We start from the raw sequence: 19,507 nt of genomic DNA, 5'->3' as shown, positions 1-19,507 counted from the left end.
TCCAAACCATCTAAATCACCCTTCACAATTTCAATCCAACTTCCTAGAACCATCCCATTCACTTTCACATTCCAAACAACTTCAGCATCTCAATAACCAGAGCAAATTCATCACAAGACCAGATCACAATGCAACCACACATCTCAGCCTGCCATTGCCACAAGCACATGCCCAAACGCAACTGCATGGTGGTATTTATGATTAACAAGATATATTATAACAAACCAGCACAATCTATTCTAAATCACCATAGGCAAACAAACACCACAAATGCTATGCCACAGGCTGTCCAATGTCCCAGCTACCATCACAGACTCCCAGATCCATCACACAAACACCCAACAATCACACAACCAAGCCACAATATCCTATTTAAACCAGAAAGCAATCTGTCTATATTTCCTTATCTAGCCATTTGAATTCTATACTTAGCCTTTAGTTTGGAGGATGTCCTGGGGATGTAGCCTCCATGCTGCTGGGTGCCAGGTAGCTATGTGAGTGAGTGAGTGAGTGAGTGAGTGAGCCCTGTGATCTCCAGTGGGTATATCATACCCTCATTCCAGCTGTGGGGGTGTGTCAACAACAAGGTCTGTGTGTCCCTCACAGCATGTGAGCCAGCTGCATCAGTGGCCTTGGTTATGCAAAACAATGGGTGATGACCAACACATTCCTGTCTTGTGGGAAGCTATTGTTTGGCGAATACTATCTCACTGTCTACTCTCAGTTGAGACAATGACATCTCAGCAATCATTCTTCTGGAGACAAATCCTAACCCAATGGTAAACACAGGTGTTGGCCCTCCTCATTGAGTCTCAAAGCTCAGTGTAATTAAAGGCTATTGTACTCCGTCTGCGGGAAAGATACTGATTTGGAATACAATTAATCTTCAATTACTATTCCCGTGCTTACCTATGCATAACACCATGTGAAGCCCTCACAACATGCAAACTATTGTTTGGGGGATCTCTAAGGTCAAAGAGCTATTTGAGACCCACTGATACCTGTTGGACTCAGGGGAATATTAACTTATAAAATACATTATATGGTTGAATTATGTAACGATTGAGTCGCACGCTGGGCACACAGAAAAATTCGGTTTTACTCGGTTCTCAAAACGGCATCTTATTGGCTCACGGATGTCACGTGTTTTGGATAGCCAATAAGATGCCGTTTTGAGAACCGAGTAAAACCGAGTAAAACCGAACCTCGCTCATCACTAACAGAAACTCTACCGTAAATACGCATACAGTGCGCCTGCGGGTGCACGTAACAGCGGGTATACGCACGGGAGAGCGCTCGCATGCGCAGCGCGGACATGTATGAGGTGCAAATATGGCAGTGTGCATAGTGATATTTTTCTGACTTTGACAAAGGTCACAAACAGAAATAGGTGAAGAAACATATAAAGAATGGTTATCCACTGCAATTTTGCTAATTGGATTGCTTTCAGAGCACAAGCACACAAGCTGCGAGGTTCCAACGGCTAGTTGACTCGCCCGCATTATATTATTTGAAATCCAGCACGTGTGCCCCTTTATAGATGATGTCTTCAGTTTAAAGGGATTGAAAACAAAATCCTGGCAGTCAGTTTTCCGACGCTCAGAATGCCGACATCCAGTGCCGGATTAAGGGCCACATAGGCCTGAAGCTGAAAATGTTCAAAGGCCTATTGTGAGATGCGAAGAAGCTGTGATCAGTGTGGGTGGGGCCAGAGCCACATGAGTGTGTACACCCCTAAACTATCAGCTCCACTGTTTCCCTGAGTCCATAAAAATACAAAATTGCCTACATTTCTGAGAAAACTAGAAAAACAATTTAATACTTATAATTTATAACTGACTGTGTGGCCAGCTGGGTGGCTAGTGATCATCATGCTGCCATGATGATGGGCCTATTTTTATGTGGAGGCCTGGAGCTGCAGCTCGATCCGCCCCATTGTTAATTTGGCCCTGCCGACATCGGCATAGACAACAGTCAAAATCATGGTGGAGATTCTGGAATTCCTATGAAAGCATGACGTGGTGGAAAGTGACCTCATGCACAGTAACATTAATGTGTATGTTGTGATCAGCCAATAGCAATACTTGAAGCCCTTGTGATTCAGTTGGTCGATTACAGAAGAGCCTGGCTATCCTGAAGTTTAGCCATCTCTTGTGTCCATGTAAAATATCTTGACATACAATTACTTTGTATGTGATAAACATGTATTAATTTCAATGTTGAAACAATGCACAAACTCAGATACAATAAAGATAACTCGCCAATATAAATAGTTTGGAAGGAAAAGGCGAATAATGAATAGAGCATTCAAAAGAATGATTTGTAGAGATTAAGGGGTCAATTTACTAAAGCTTCTAAAACTGACAAGTGGTGGTGTTGCCCATAGCAGATTCTATAATTTGCAATAGAGAAATGATAGCTAGAATCAGATTTGTTGCTACGGGTGACACTACCTATTTTCTTTTTTAGAAACCTTTGTAAATATACCTCTAACTCTGTTGTGCCCAGTAACACTAGCTAGCAGTAGTAAGAGTAGTTTTACTGTTCGCCATGTAAGGCGTGCGTCCTGGAACTGGAAGCTCGGACTGAGGCTACAAGTTCAGATTTAAAAAAATGAAACCAATGTTTAGTTTGTTTTGTTTAAAAACAAGCTGCAATATTTGGGTGCTGATCTTCCAATGAAAAATAATAATTAGATTATCCCTAAAATTCTATATAGGGGTTACCAAGCAAAAAAGAATTTTCCTATTTGGAAAACAGCACAAAATTTCACACATAGGATTCTGCACGAATATTAAGGAAGTATGGGGGTCATTCCGAGTTGATCGCACGTAGCAACTTTTTGCTGCTCGTGCGATCAACTTGGCGCTGCTTATGGGGGAGTGTATTTTAGCATAGCAGGGCTGCGATCGCTTGTGCAGCCCTGCTATGCTAAAAAAAAGTTTCCTGCAAAACAAGACCAGGGTCAGACCTACTTACCCTGTGCGACGGATCCAGCGACGAAGGTCCCGGGATTGACGTCAGACATCCGCCCTCCAAACGCCTGGATCCGCCTGCGTTCGCCTCACCACGCCTTGAAAACGGTGAGTTGATGCCACGGAACGCCTCCCGCCTGTCAGTCTTCATGCAAACGCCGCTGCAATCACTTTCTGTGCTGGTGGCGTCGCTGCCTGGCAACAAAGCGCGTGCGCATTGTGGGTGCCACGCAGCCGCAGTCCCGGCCGTTTGCACCGCATCGAAGAACCGTTGCGTGCGAACGGGTCGGAATAACCCCCTATGTCAGGTATAGTAATAGGTATGAAGCTGCAGTCGACCAGCATCTCCAACTGCCAAAAGTGGTAATGCCTACTTGCACGGGTCTCCCGCCTGCACAGCTCCCATTGACACAGAGTGAGTTCACTAACGCGTTTCGTTTCTAACAGCAGGAGCTTTATCAAAGAGTGATGCTACTGCGTATATTGATAAATGATTTCACTTTGTTAGTGTTCTAGGTTCTTCAATACCAGTCTTCCATAATATTAGCGCAGAATCCTATATAGAAATTTCTTTACATTTCAAGGTAAAAACTAAAGATGATGTACATCATTAACGATATAGTGAATACACACTAGACAATGTGAACGCTATATCATCCTATCCGCCAGATCGGGTGATATATCCGGTGCACATCGCCTAGTGTGTACCCAGCCTTAGACTTTGTGTAAATTCCCTTCAGATTTTTTTCTCTTACTAAAACAGGCACAGGACAACTGGCATATCTATAATGGGTGCGGTGTTCACTGGCCCTTGAGTCCAGAGGGAGGCCCCCACCGCACACGCTGCACCCATTTTTTAAATACCCTCCAGAGTCCTGCGCCAACATCAGCAGCGTTCTGGAATTTCTTTGAAAATGGTGCAGCGGCCATTTTCACAGTGTTATGCGCATGCGCAATAGAGAAATCACTGGGAAAATGGCCGTCGCGCCATTTTCCCGGTGATCTTCCACATGTGCAGTAGAGTCTGAGCCCTCTATTACTCAGACTCTCCATCGCTGCCGGCAGAGAGAAGGGGGCCCAAATGGAGGAGGCAGCACGGGGGCCTCCTCCACTCTTAAAGCGCCCCTGCACCAGGGACGTGCGTTGAGCTAAATGGCTCAGGAGGCACTGGCTAACCCCAGAGCCAGATGTACATGCAATATATGAGCCAAAGTGTACATCTGGGCATTATACACAGGTGCAGCATCATAAACTCCTGGAAATCTGGTGAGTTTTGATTAGAGATGTGTGGAAAGGATACACATGTGAGGCACTGTCACACCTGCCATAGACTTTTTACTCCAGAGTTTGCGCTATAAAAATTATTAGAATAATGCAAAGAAGATATTTCAAACAGATTATCAGTATTTTTCTTATATTTTATTCAGTCAAAACTCTGGTTTAAACGTAAATATGACAGGAAAAGCTCTGCCCCACCGCACGTCACTGCCCTGCACAGGACTTTAATTACAGTAAATCATTGTGTATTCTATCATTTCCTTCACGATAGGGCAGACCTTTATGTATTCCTGCCAGTTATATAAAGACCTGACAGGATCAGTCTTTAAAACATAGTAAGATGTTTGGCCACTTTTCTATGTTCCCCTTGTTTGCTGTTAACGCTGAATGATTTGTTTCTGTGGCTGCTTTCCATTCTCCCTTTACTTGTAAAGCCACAGTTATGTAGGGAAGCAATGGGCTTCTTTTCATTTACAGATTTTTTTCCTCAATATGCCGTGTTTATAGCAATAAATAAAAATGTTTGCATTTCATTACATATTGCAAATGGGGCTTTTTGTACTGCAGTGTTAAATAGCCTGTATGATACTGTAACACTTGCTGCCAGCAATTTCTTTTTCTCTAAATGTCCCCCATACTCTTCTCTGACCTTTACAGTACGTACTGCAGTGTATATAAAGATAAAATGCCCTAGTCTAAGCATTATGATCCAGTAGGAGGAAATGGGTGTTTATAATTAAGGTTGCAGGGTGATTTCAGCAGAGTGGAACTTCATTTAGCTTGTTTTTTTTCTAGTTAAACAGAATTTCTAAAAGGCATATAAACCATATGGAAAGAAGATTGTGGATGATTTTAATGGTGGTCTGGAGGACATCCGTTACCTTCTTTTTAAATGAGATACTTGGGCAAAATGATACTGGGCATAAAAGAATCTTGACAAAGATCTAAACTTATAAACTATATAGGATGCTCTGAACATCCCCTCCAAAAAAAGATTAAAGTCCAAAAATGTTTTTCTTTATTCATTAGAGGAATACATAATTAAGCATTTTTTTATTTCAGTGTGTGAGTATGGGGGAGGGGGGATGTTTGAATGTGGTTTAGAGATAATCCATTTTACAATCGCCAAAGTAGACGTTTTGTGGCTGTTGGTTCAGCTTTGCAGAGCAAACATACCTGGCAGTGCACAAAGCTATATGCATCAATTAGCCCAATATTTTGCTCCAGAACCAGCCGAATGAGTAACAATCCAATCAACAGTAATTGGACTATGGGTTCATTGGTAAACATGATAGCAAACCTGGGTGATAGAGAGCCATATCTCATCTGTTGCTGGTAGAAGTCACGTGTATAGGAAGAAAGGATTTCAGGAATCTATCAGAAGGAATTATAAAGCTCTGATTCCAGTTACGAAGCTTCTTACAATTCCTGGCGGTAGGAAGCCCATCAGATCCAGGCTAGAGATGAGACTAGCTAGAGTGTCTGACATCCTAACAGGATGCTGCAGTGTAACATTACTTATTTAAAAAAGGGGTTTTCTTAGTACTTGTATTGCTGAATACGGGATCAGTACGAGATCCCAGCGGTCAGGAGACAGACGCCGGGAGCCCGACTGCCGGTATCCTGGCGGCGAGCGCAGCATGTCCCCTCGCGGAGTCGCTGCACACGCCACGCTTTGGCCCCGGTGGCGACCTTCAGTCCACAGGTTTCTATTTCCCTCCAGTTGGTGGCGTGGACCACCACCCAAGACGGGTAACCAGCCAGCGGTCAGGCATCCGACTGCAGGTATTTCAGCTGGTGTCGGGATTCCGGCATCAGTATCCTGACTGCCGACATCCCGACAGGCGGTCAATTGACTGCCTCCCCTGCATACAACAATGTTTGTTCTGTGTATGAGAAATGCTTTCTTCAAGCATTACATTGTAAACCTGAGCACTTTGCCATGTGTCTTCAAAGTTTGACCATAAGGGCCTCTGTTTTATAGTTTCACGAATGAATATTTCATTTGTCTCCAGACGAGTAGGCACAGTGCTTTGTGGTGAATGGCTGAAGGCACAGCCGGACAAATGCTGGTCCATGACAGCCCACTATCTATTGTACCGTCCGGGGAACCATTACAAACTGCCTCTGCATTTACAGTACCCAGAGGCAAGGTTCTGTGCGCTTACTGCAGACAAGTAAAAGAGACTTTACATATTGCTCTTACTAGACTATTCAGTTCTGCAATGGCGCTGGAACCTTTACATATAGGGGTTTGTGTGAAAAAAATTTTTTTTTTATTTATATATATATATATATATATATATATATATATATATATATATATATATATATATATATACAGCCAAACGACGTGGCACTCCTGGTGACTTATGTAACAAAACTCGCAGGTAGGCAATGTAGATAACGTTTCAATGCCAAATTTATTTAGGCATTTTCCTCAGGCATCATGTTACGTCACCTCCCACAATAGTGCTCCCCGTCACCATGGAAACATGTATCGTACTTTCAGGTAGCTGTGGATGTAAACAAGAGGCTGTGACGTAATATGATGTCACTCCCGCTGCGCCGGACGGAGCGGTCGGCGTCCCGCCGCTCACGTGCGGCAAGAGCACAGGGTGATTTACAACCTTTAAAGGTAAGCTCACATTGTATGTTTTTTATACCTGAGGAAAATGCCTAAATAAATTTGGCATTGAAACGTTGTTATCTACATTGCCTACCTGCGAGTTTTGTTACATAAGTCACCAGGAGTGCCACGTCGTTTGGCTGTATATGTGATTCATCACGGAGGCACCCGGTGCAGCAAACCCTTCAATGGAGAGCCGGATCATATGGACTGTATGTATGTATGTATATATATATATATATATATATATATATATATATACACACTGCTCAAAAAAATAAAGGTAACGCTTAAACAACACAATTTAACTCCAAGTCAATCACACTTCTGTGAAATCAAACTGTCCACTTAGGAAGCAACACTGACTATCAATTTCACATGCTGTTGTGCAAATGGAATAGACAACAGGTGGAAATTATAGGCAATTAGCAAGACACCCCCAATAAAGGAGTTGTTTTGCCGGTGGTGACCACAGACCACTTCTCAGCTCCTATGCTTTCTGGCTGATGTTTTGGTCACTTTTGAAAGCTGGCGGTGCTTTCACTCTAGTGGTAGTATGAGACGGAGTCTACAACCCACACAAGTGGCTCAGGTAGTGCAGCACATCCAGGATGGCACATCAATGCGAGCTGTGGCAAGAAGGTTTGCTGTGTCTGTCAGCGTAATGTCCAGAGCATGGAGGCGTTACCAGGAGACAGGCCAGTACATCAGGAGACGTGGAGGAGGACGTAAGAGGGCAACAACCCAGCAGCAGGACCGCTACCTCCGCCTTTGTGCGTGGAGGAACAGGAGGAGCACTGCCAGAGCCCTGCAAAATGACCTCCAGCAAGCCACAAATGTGCATGTGTCTACTGAAACGATCAGAAACAGACTCTATGAGGGTGGTATGAGGGCCCGACGTCCACAGGTGGGGGTTGTGCTTACAGCCCAACACTGTGCAGGACGTTTGGCATTTGCCAGAGAACACCAAGATTCACCACTGGCGCCCTGTGCTCTTCACAGATGAAAGCAGGTACTAACTGAGCACATGTGACAGACGTGACAGAGTCTGGAGACGCCAAGGAGAATGTTCTGCTGCCTGCAACATCCTCCAGCATGACCGGTTTGGCAGTGGGTTAGTAATGGTGTGGGGTGGCATTTCTTTGGGGGGCCGCACAGCCTTCCATGTGCTCACCAGAGGTAGCCTGACTTGCCGTTAGGTACCGAGATGAGATCCTCAGACCTCTTGTGAGACCATATGCTGGTGCGGTTGGCCCTGGGTTCCTCCTAATGCAAGACAATGCTAGACCTTATGTGGCTGGAGTGTGTCAGCAGTTCCTGCAAGACGAAGGCATTGATGCTATGGACTGGCCCGCCCGTTCCCCAGACCTGAATCCAATTGAGCACATCTGGGACATCATGTCTCGCTCCATCCACCAACGCCACGTTGCACCACAGACTGTCCAGGAGTTGGTGGATGCTTTAGTCCAGGTCTGGAAGGAGATCCCTCAGGAGACCATCCGCCACTTCATCAGGAGCATGCCCAGGCATTGTAGGGAGGTCAAACAGGCACATGGAGGCCACGCACACTACTGAGCCTCATTTTGACTTGTTTTAAGGACATTACATCAAAGTTGGATCAGCCTGTAGTGTGTTTTTCAACTTTAATTTTGAATGTGACTATAAATCCAGACCTCCATGGGTTAATAAATTTGATTTCCATTGATAATTTTTGTGTGATTTTGTAGTCAGCACATTCAACTATGTAAAGAACAAAGTATTTAATAAGAATATTTCATTCATTCAGATCTAGGATGTGTTATTTTAGTGTTCCCTTTATTTTTTTGAGCTGTGTGTGTGTGTGTATATATATATATATATATATATATATATAAAATGTGTATGTATGCATGTGTGTGTGTGTGTGTGTATGTGTATATATATATATATAGTGTGTTTGTGTAGTAGTCAGCCCAAATTGTATCTCATCTAACTCATAAACTATTATGTCAGGTGTAATGGACTTCTCGTGTACGGAGGGACACAATTTTGTATTTGTTGGAGGGTGACAATATGGCATAAGTTGATCACCCTAATATCATGGTCAGCAAAGTGCACAGTGTAAACATAAAAGAAATACCAGTTATATGTGTCCGTGTATCAGGTTTATAGTAAGATCTGTGCCCAACTGATAATATATTTTGTTCTGAGCCCACACTAAAGCCATTTCCACACCAAAACGATGGGCAATTGTCCTGATGGTTGTGCTGAATTCCCAATGTCCCGGACCATTTGAGATTGGCCATACACATTACACAATGTAGTGAATGATGAAACAATACCTTGTTTTGTCCTTCATTACACTGTTTGGCGAGGCATACGATATTGATTGACTGACCACGCAGCACAAACGACCAGACGATGTCGCATGCGACCCGCGGGAGTTGTGCAAACACACTAGATGATCTAGGCGATTTGTCATTCCAGTACTGCAAATCATTCAGATATTTCTCTAGTGTGTACCCTCCCTTATACTCCATGTTAATTGTACACTTTATCAAATTATTTGGACTATCTGTATTCTTAGTGCTTAGAGTTTGCATCTGCATTTTCTTTTTCCTGCATGGTATTACAAGTCTCAGCATAATAGCGCCTCTTATTATGTTTAAAATTACGGTGTTCAGTCCAAACCCGCCCATTCTACCCAATTTCTCATAAAAGTAACATAAGTAGTGAGAAAATTCTCATAATAAGTATGCGAAACATCTCATAATAAATAAATATACGTACATAGTATAACCAGTAGGAGTCAGAATTGAGCTTTCTAGCTCAAATTACTCCAACTCATGGTAAGACACCTGTCTCTTCTTGCTGGCAGCTGCTCTCTGGTCTGGTCCACTTATTGAGCACTCAGATCCACACACAGCACACCTAGTGGGAGAAGCTGCTGCCACTGGGCTTGCGTAGCAACTCACTTCTGTCCCTTATGCCGCATGTTGTGGTTGCAGGTCTAGTAAAACCATATTATATGCTACAGCTACTGTGGTCGTAATTTGAGCCAGGGAGAAGGGGTTTCTCGGCAGCTGAACCCCCCCCTCCCCCCTTACGTTTTCCTATTCTTTTTCAGACTCTAGAAGTCACTGGTAATTTTTTACGTATGTGGCATTTACTGATTTGTTTATGGGCTCTGACCTTCGAAGCTGTTTTGTAGTTATTAGTAAAAAAGAAAGTAATTTTCTACCTTCAACCGCCTGAGATCTATTAAATCTTGCCCATTAGGTGACAGGCATGAAATATAACTTACCTCAATGGGACTGCTGTGTTTCTACTAAACTCTTTGTTTTTAATTCCCATGGTTTGTTTTAAGATTACACGGCTTTAGCGTGGTCTGTGGAATGTCCCAGGGAAGTTAGTAAAGCTTATAAATGTATTGATTAGTTTGAAATAGAAAAATGTGCACAGATTTATTGGAAATTAAGCAGCTGCACAGAATGAGGTGGCTCTGTTAAGGGTTCATGCCATTCGGGATCACTGTGATATTTGGTTAAAGAGCAGTGACTTTGGTGACACATTGTAAGACTCATGTTCTGCCTGGTTCCTCTAGCTGTGAATTTACTGGACAGAATCCACTGTTTACACATTTCTGACCAGACTGCAAGAGCCACACATGAGGAAGTGCATAACCGATGACAGGATAGGAATGTCAGCGCAGATGATGTATTTGAAGTTAGGACAGGCATCTCTGAAAGATAGCATATCGGAATAGATTAGACCAAGTGAAACAGAATTGTAGTAAAGGTCAAGGAGACATCAAGGTTATGGCTGGTGTAGTTCAGTAACAAACATGGTGGCTGGTGACAGAGATGCACTCTGGTAACAGGTACAGTTATGGCTGGTGGCAGAGGTGTAATCTGGTAGCTGGTATAGTTATGGCTGGTGGCAGAGGTGTAATCTGGTAGCTGGTATAGTTATGGCTGGTGGCAGAGGGGTAATGTGGTAACAGGTACAGTTATGGCTGGTGGCAGAGGTGTAATCTGGTAGCTGGTATAGTTATGGCTGGTGGCAGAGGTGTAATCTGGTAGCAGGTACAGTTATGGCTGGTGGCAGAGGTGTAATCTGGTAGCTGGTATAGTTATGGCTGGTGACAGAGATGCACTCTGGTAGCAGGTACAGTTATGGCTGGTGGCAGAGGTGTAATCTGGTAGCTGGTATAGTTATGGCTGGTGGCAGAGGTGTAATAACAGGAAAAAATTATGGCTGGTGGCAGAGGTGTAATCTGGTAACAGGTACAGTTATGGCTGGTGGCAGAGGTGTGGTAACAGGAATAGGTTATGGCTAGCGGCAGATGTGTAATCTGGTAGCAGGTATAGTTATGGGTGGTGGCAAAGGTGTAATCTGGTAACAGGAAAAAGTTATGGCTGGTGGCAGGTGTTATCTGGTAGCAGGTACAGTTATGGCTGGTGGCAGAGGTGTAATCTGGTAGCAGGTATAGTTATGGCTGGTGGCAGAAGTGTAATCTGATAACAGGAATAGGTTATGGCTGATGGCAGTGGTATAATCTGATAACAGGAATAGGTTATGGCTGGTGGCAGAGGTGTAATCTGGTAACAGGAATAGATTATGGCTGGTGGCAGCTGTATAATCTGGTAACAGGAATAGGTTATGGCTGGTGGTGGAGGTGTAATCTGGTAACAGGAATAGGTTATGGCTAGTGGCAGATGTGTAATCTGGTAGCAGTTATAGTTATGGCTGGTGGCAGAGGTGTAATCTGGTAACAGGAATAGATTATGGCCGGTGGCAGCTGTATAATCTGGTAACAGGAATAGGTTATGGCTGGTGGTGGAGGTGTAATCTGGTAACAGGAATAGGTTATGGCTAGTGGCAGAGGTGTAATCTGGTAGCAGTTATAGTTATGGCTGGTGGCAGAGGTGTAATCTGGTAGCAGTTATGGCTGGTGGCAGAGGTATAATCTAGTAACAGGAATAGGTTATGGCTGGTGACAGAGGTGTGGTAACAGGAATAGATTATGGCTGGTGGCAGTTCTCGATGATGGTTATGTTCGTTCATCAATGGTCTGTTATTTTGGGCATTGATGTTTAACAGATGTTTATAAAGAATATTATTCTTTTTAAATACAATTGTGTTGGATATGTTTCAAATAAATGTTTCTTTTACCTAATTTAATAGTTAAAACAAAAAAAACCCAGACAATTTCTGAGCATTTCTTTTTTTTTTCTTTTCTTTTTTTTTTAAATATTAGCCAATTAAGTGGTTCAAGCACCACTAGCATCTTTATGTAATCTGGGCGCATGTCCTTAGTGTAGACGTTTTCCCAGATCCAGATTTCAGCCATATTGTAATAGTGTTGCCATGTGGTCTCTATCCACTAAATAATGACTATCAGAGACGTTATCCATTATAAGTGAAAGAGTATAGCTCACAGAGAGAAGAATAATTGATTTATCTGTATAACCACAAGTGCCTGCTTTCAGGAGAGTCCTCGGGTATACATGCTATGTGACCTGTGCTGATAGGCGACTTGGCTGCCCACATCTATGGATTTTTGGTTGTTTTGGTGGCTCAGTGCTAATGAAACAGATACCATAAGCCACAGAGCAGGGCAACACGGCAAACTCCAAACCATACCTCTCTCTACACTGACATTCATTTTTGCTCCGCTACATCACATATCACGGTCTGTCCATCCATTCCAGCCCACTCATCCCCTGGTGGAATACATGTGGGTTCGGTATGGAATGTTGGTGCCCCCCACGCCTCTCCCCCGCAGTCTAACCCTGGCCCTCCGTGGGGCACCAGAACCTAACCTCCCCCCCCCCCCCCCCCTTGAAGCCTTAGCCGAACCTTATCCCTTCCCCTGCAGCCTAACCCTTGCCTCCCTCCCCAAACGGCTTACCTGTCAAGAGTCCCGGCACTTGCTCGTTAGGGATCCAGGTGGTCGGAATTGCTGCACTGGGTAGGTGACCCTGATCGGGATGCCATCTGTAAATTTAAATTGTAGGCAGTACATTGTATAGAGTTATATTGTACAGGAGCCACTGCCTCATAGAGATGTCTTTTTAATAAATGCCACATTACTGCTATCTGCTTGGTTACATGAGCTCAAGGTCGCAGTATTGGAGTAACAAACCTTGTGTGTGTCCTTTATTGTTGTTTACATTGGTTGATGTTCTTGGTTAATTCTAAGTAAAGTAGGGAAATAACAGTAACGAGGAGAAAATCTTCATCTCCCAAACAAGTAAATTGGTGCTGTTTGCGGAGCTCATCAGCTATCATTACAAAGGCACGGAATGTTCCACTTTATACTCTGCAATCAGATGCTTTTGTCTAGTTAATCTCCAGCCTCTTGTACACTTCTCAGACTAGAGCTTCACTGGAAAGTGGCAATCCAGATTTATACACCTGTATGTTTAAAGAGCCTAAATTAGACCACTTTCCCTTTTACTCAAAGGCTAATAAATATCTGTGAAATGTCAGTGATTTTCTGCCCATTGTGTGGCAAGATTGATCTCCACGATTCCTGCTTGATGATAAAAGAAATAAGCATCCCAAAAATTGTCTAAAACCAATTAATTCCCACATCTCTAAAGCATTAATTAATGCTGTAAATCTGAATGCATTATGAATTGATTGGGACACTTGCAAATAAAGGCAAAAAGAACCTAAAAATCCCAAATTCTTTACAATATTATATAATTTCCACGAGGATGGTTTAATAAGTAAGGTAAGACGACATCTCGCTTATGTAATGTTATCTGTTTCATTCCAGATTCCCATCAGGTCAGAGCAGGAAGGCCACGGCTTTCCCCCATAGACTGTACTTCATAATAGTCATACTGTCCCAACATCAGCTGGAAGGTGGTGGGGCTGGTGAAAACATGGTCAAACATTGAGCTGCGTAGTGTGATCAGATTTTTGCATCTAAAGGGCACAAAAGCATCTGAAATTCATCGCCATCATGTCACGGTGTAATGTGATAATGGGCCTAATTCAGACCTGAACGCAGCAGCAAAATTGTTCTCTAATGGGCTAAACCACGTGCAGTGCAGGTGGGTCAGATGTAACATTTGCAGAGAGAGTTAGATTTGGGTGGGGTGTGTTCAAACTGAAATCTAAATTGCAGTGAAAAGCAGCCAGTGTTCAGAAACAAATAACTCCCCCAAATCTAACTCTCTCTGCACATGTTACATCTGCCCCACCTGCAGTGCACATGGTTTTGCCCATTAAAGAACAGTTTTGCTGCTGCGATCAGGTCTGAATTAGGCCCAATGTCAAGTCACAGAACAGGTTTAGGTTTGGTGCACCGCCGGTGGTGGACGTGCTTGGACGGCCGGATCGCTGCTCATCTTGAACGTCTGTCCTGCCGTTATCAAAGGCAGTGCACCAAACCGTACACCTCGACAAGTTGGCGATGAATTTCAGCTGCTGATGTGTATATTACATCTTCACCTTTATTGCTCTACATTTTCATCACGCTGCTCTGTGTGTGTGTGTGTGTGTGTGTGTGTGTGTGTGTGTGTTCTTCTGATTTCATGCAATATCATTATAGATTGGCCTAGCAAAAAGTGACGTGCTTACTGTTGTGGAACTACAAATCCATGCAAGACAAACTACTTGTCAAAACGAATTAGAATGATATTCAAATGTTTTCTCTCTCGTACTAAACACCTAACCACTTTCCAGTTACTTTCCGGTTCTCAGTTTACACACTCCCATCTGTGTTCCCCTATGGTCAGCCTGACATTGTTGACAGATGCTGTCGTTATTGTGCTATCACACCAGCGTAATGATCTGGGAGCACTACATGACAAAGTGGATGTACTGTAGCGAGAACCGTGCTTTACTGCACTGAAGTGAGAGTAGACTGGCCACCCGGATCCTGCTCCCTTCACTGATAAAGTGGGTGGTTTCTGCTCTTGATGATGCGATTCGCAGCGAATTGTGTCCTAGTGACCACACCGCAAACTGCTCAGTGCCACTTGTGCATTACATTTCTGGGCACCCTTGATTCACATTTAGAAATGGGTTTATAGATTAACGTAATTTAATGTGCTGTATATAAGAAGAGCCTAAAGTAGTGCTCAGCAACACAAGTATAATCATTCTATTGGTACCGAGTTGTGTTGGGAACCACTGTCTTAGGGCATAATTCGCTATGGATCGCTATGGAGGTTGAAAAAGCAATTTTCACAAAACTGCCTCTGCTAACTGTGAAGAGTCGCCTAGAAAGGATTAAAAAAAATCGCCCTCCGATGCGATCGCAAATCTGCGTATGCATTATTAGCAGAATTGTAATCCATACGCAAAACAAAGTACCATCGACAGTTGCGGCTGATCCATGCCTACTCAGAGTAATGTAATTGCTGTCACACAAGGCACCATGTTTGTCATCGCAGCTATCACAGATGACATCACATACACACCCCTGAAAACAGCCATGACACGCCTGCGTTTAACCAAGCACTCCCCACAAACACCATGTTGCTTTCCTGTCAAGCAAATTGCGATCGCTTTTCACTAAGGCTGCAAACGTGGAGCAATTCGCACTTTGCCCTTAGCGCACGCGCAATGCCTGTGCAGTCTACCGATAATCGATCAGTGCGTGTGTTCTCACATTTGCAAATGATAGTGAATCAGGCCCTTAATTTTCATTATAAACGTATATTTAACACACATTTCTCTAGCATCCATAAGGGATATTGGGGACACATTAGTACGATGGGTATAGACGGGGTCCAAAGGAGCCAGTGCACTTTAAATTTCTTCAACTGGGTGTGCTGGCTCCTCCCCTCTATGCCCCTTCCCACAGGCAGTTTTGAAAAAAGTGCCCTCAGGAGAGGATGCACATCTCTGCAGCTCCAGAGAGTTTTCTTCATTTTCTTTTAAACTTTTGTTTATTTCGGTATGCTGTCTGGGCAATAGCATACCTGCACCGTGGGAGTTAGGGGGGGCGGACGATCACCGGCCTCACAAGGTGCAGAGCCGCTACCCTGCTGCAGGACCACCGTACTGAGGGGTTGTTTGTTCAGCGGGGCACTGCGCCTTGGCTGTCGCAACTGCAGCACGCCGCACACCCCTAACACTGCCTGAAGGTGATCGTCGGTGGTGAGTACAAACCGGGGGACCCGCTAGGGGGGACCCCCGGTTCCTGGTGCAACAGAAGCGCGGGTGAGGCATACGGGTCCCTCCTGGGGACTGACTAGCAATGGCTGTACTAAACATTTATGTGAGGCTACAGCATGGTTAGGAGACATGGCCAGTATAAATATATATCTGTAGCTCCGGCACCATTACGGGGAGCGGAGCTACATCAGAGCGAGCTCAGCGGCATTTTGGCGCCTTCCTCTGCATAAGCAGCAGCAGCCTCACACAGTTCCTCCAGACTGTCACACTATGGATCACTGGTACAGGGCGTTGATTAGGGGGAGAGCCGCTATTTGTGCACAGATATTATTCCTCTGTGGGAATTCATTGTATAAGCAGTTTTCACTGTTATGTAAAAACGCTGACAGCCTCACTGGGCTCTACAGCGTTGGGTGTGCTGGTGTCCTCTCTTCCTCTGTGTCCCCTCTCACATGCAATAGGACAGGTTTGCATTGTAATTCATATGTTGTATGTGTTTTGTGTGTACTTCATAATGGTAAAACACAAGTTATGCAGTGTATGTAATACCAGATTCTCCCCTCTTTCATCTGGTTCCATATCATGTGAGCAGTGTAGTCAGTCCTCACAAAATGCTGAGGACAATGTGGGGGAGGGTCACGAGCCCACCTGGCTGGGAGCTATCAAAACTATGATGTCTGATATGTCATCTCAGCTCACTGCAAATGCCAACAAAACACAAGAACTGCAAAGAGCAGTAGCAGATCTAGCTGCCAGGGCTGATGTTCCCCATCTCCCCCCCCCCCCCCCCCCCCCCCCCCGTCTAATACAGGTGCGAAGAAACATGCTTTACCTGCACTTCTATCAGATTCTGATGATGACATACAGAATGATGGGGACGGTGTGGATGCCTTAGGTAGGGATTCAACTCTTACACAGGGTATTGAACCCCTCATTTTAGCTATATGGGATGTGCTAAAGCTCCCCCTAGAGGATGCTGCAAATCAGCAGTCATTTTTTTTCTCCCTCAAGACAAACTGACTGTCACATTTCCTGATTCTAAAGAATTAGATGATTTGTTTAAGTTAGCCTGGAAGAATCCAGATAAGAAATATCAGGTGTCAAAACGGTTTTTGCACACATTCCCCTTTGCCCCTTAGGGTAGAAAGTTCTGGGAAGACTCTCCGGCTGTAGATGTCTCAGTCTCTTGCCTCTCTAAGAAGGCGGTACTCCCGGCTCCGGGCACCTTTTATGCATGTTGCCCCACAGTGCCAGATACACGTTGCCCCACAGTGCCAGATACACGTTGCCCCACAGTGCCAGATACACGTTGCCCCACAGTGTCAGATACACATTGCCTCACAGTGCCAGATACACATTACCTCACAGTGCCAGATACACAAATGCCCCCACTGTGTCCGATATACATTGCCCCCCCCCAATGCCAGATACAGAAATGCCCCCAGTGCCAGTTACGCATGTGCCCCAAGTGCCAGATACAGAAATGCCCCCACAGTGCCAGATATGCCCCCAGTGCCAGATACAGAGATGCCCCCAGTGCCAGATATGCCCCCAGTGCCAGATACACATGTTCCCGCAGTGCCAGATATGCCCCAAGTGCCAGGTACACATGCCCTCCCCCCTCCCTTGCTGCTTACTGCACTGCTGGTACCTGTTCCTGTGTGTGAGGGGAGGAAAGCGCAGCGTACCCCTCAGTCTTCGGCGGCGGTGCGGGTCACGGTGTCTACCTTCAGTTAGGCGCCGATCCGTGAGCCAATCAAAGCTCACGGTGCGGCAGCCAGTCAGGAGCCTTTGCTCACGGCCCTGCGCTGAATTGGGGGTAGACACTGAGGAACAGGAGAGGTGCACGCTGCACTCGCGCATCAGCGCGGTGTGAGCAGCAGCGGCCCGGCGGCTGTGGGTACGGCTTACCCACGGCTAAATTCTTAAGGGTACGCCGTACCCACCCACTTGCACCGCTGAATGTGTCCACAATATCCCTTATGGACTACGAGAAAAGGATTTACCGGTAGGTATTTAAAATCCTATTTTTTTGTACCAGTGTGTATATAGCCCATAGGAGCCCTGTCATTAAATAATGGATGAATAAGCAGATATTTAATTGCTTCAAAGACCCTTGGTGAGGGCTAATAGTAATTATTCTCTATTCACTTGTAGAGCAGTGTTCAACAAAGCTGAAGTGCGTGAAGTGAATTACAGCTCCTTGGAAGAACTCCCAAGTTTTGTCTCTTAGAAAATTGAGGTTACGATGCCACCAGACATAATTATGCTGTTCAACTTACTTGTTATTGAGGAGTTGTGCTGTAAAAGCCATTGGAAAATTGACACAATCTGAGGTTTACCAATCTCCTTAATTTTATTTTAGAGATTGAGGCAATTCTTCACAGCTGCCTCAGGTTACCTCATGTAAGGCACGCTACTGCACCCTTCCACCCAGTGGTTTACCTCAGGTTACCTCATGTAAGGCACGCTACTGCACCCTTCCACCCAGTGGTTTACCTCAGGTTACCTGATGATAGGCACACTCCTGCATCCTTCCACCCAGTTTACCTCAAGTTACCTTATGATAGGCACACTCCTGCATCCTTCCACCCAGTGGTTTACCTCAGGTTACCTCATGATAGGCACGCTACTGCACCCTTCCACCCAGTGGTTTACCTCAGGTTACCTCATGTAAGGCACGCTACTGCACCCTTCCACCCAGTGGTTTACCTCAGGTTACCTCATGTAAGGCACGCTACTGCACCCTTCCACCCAGTGGTTTACCTCAGGTTACCTGATGATAGGCACACTCCTGCATCCTTCCACCCAGTTTACCTCAAGTTACCTTATGATAGGCACACTCCTGCATCCTTCCACCCAGTGGTTTACCTCAGGTTACCTCATGATAGGCACGCTACTGCACCCTTCCACCCAGTGGTTTACCTCAGGTTACCTGATGATAGGCACACTCCTGCATCCTTCCACCCAGTGGTTTACCTCAGGTTACCTCATGATAGGCACGCTACTGCACCCTTCCACCCAGTGGTTTACCTCGGGTTACCTGATGATAGGCACACTCCTGCACCCTTCCACCCAGTGGTTTACCTCAGGTTACCGCATGATAGGCACGCTACTGCACCCTTCCACCCAGTGGTTTACCTCAGGTTACCTGATGATAGGCACACTCCTGCATCCTTCCACCCAGTGGTTTCCCTCAGGTTACCTCATGATAGGCACGCTACTGCACCCTTCCACCCAGTGGTTTCCCTCAGGTTACCTTATGATAGGCACACTCCTGCATCCTTCCACCCAGTGGTTTCCCTCAGGTTACCTCATGATAGGCACACTCCTGCATCCTTCCACCCAGTGGTTTCCCTCAGGTTACCTCATGATAGGCACGCTACTGCACCCTTCCACCCAGTGGTTTACCTCAGGTTACCTGATGATAGGCACACTCCTGCATCCTTCCACCCAGTGGTTTACCTCAGGTTACCTCATGATAGGCACGCTACTGCACCCTTCC

At 45.0% G+C, this 19,507-nt stretch overlaps 1 protein-coding gene across 4 annotated transcripts in view; it reads left to right on the top strand.

Annotated features, from left to right (window-relative positions):
* The window catches only part of MAD1L1 (mitotic arrest deficient 1 like 1), a 1,517,492-nt gene that overhangs the window by 1,196,492 nt on the left and 301,493 nt on the right, over positions 1–19,507 (top strand). Inside the window, exon 17 of one of the 4 annotated variants that reach the window (XM_063934612.1) lies at positions 18,160–18,209. The exons of the other annotated variants lie outside the window; for them this stretch is intronic. Within the exon in view, the coding sequence (XP_063790682.1) occupies positions 18,160–18,194 (35 nt within the window). The 3' untranslated portion in view covers positions 18,195–18,209. Of the gene's footprint in view, positions 1–18,159; positions 18,210–19,507 lie in introns of those variants that run through there. 4 annotated transcript variants of the gene reach the window in all.

Source organism: Pseudophryne corroboree, chromosome 7 (genome assembly GCF_028390025.1).
Source record: "Pseudophryne corroboree isolate aPseCor3 chromosome 7, aPseCor3.hap2, whole genome shotgun sequence".
NCBI classification, from domain to species: domain Eukaryota; kingdom Metazoa; phylum Chordata; class Amphibia; order Anura; family Myobatrachidae; genus Pseudophryne; species Pseudophryne corroboree.
The sequence above is the reverse complement of the archived record's forward strand: the minus strand, read 5'-3'. Positions and strand labels throughout refer to the sequence as shown.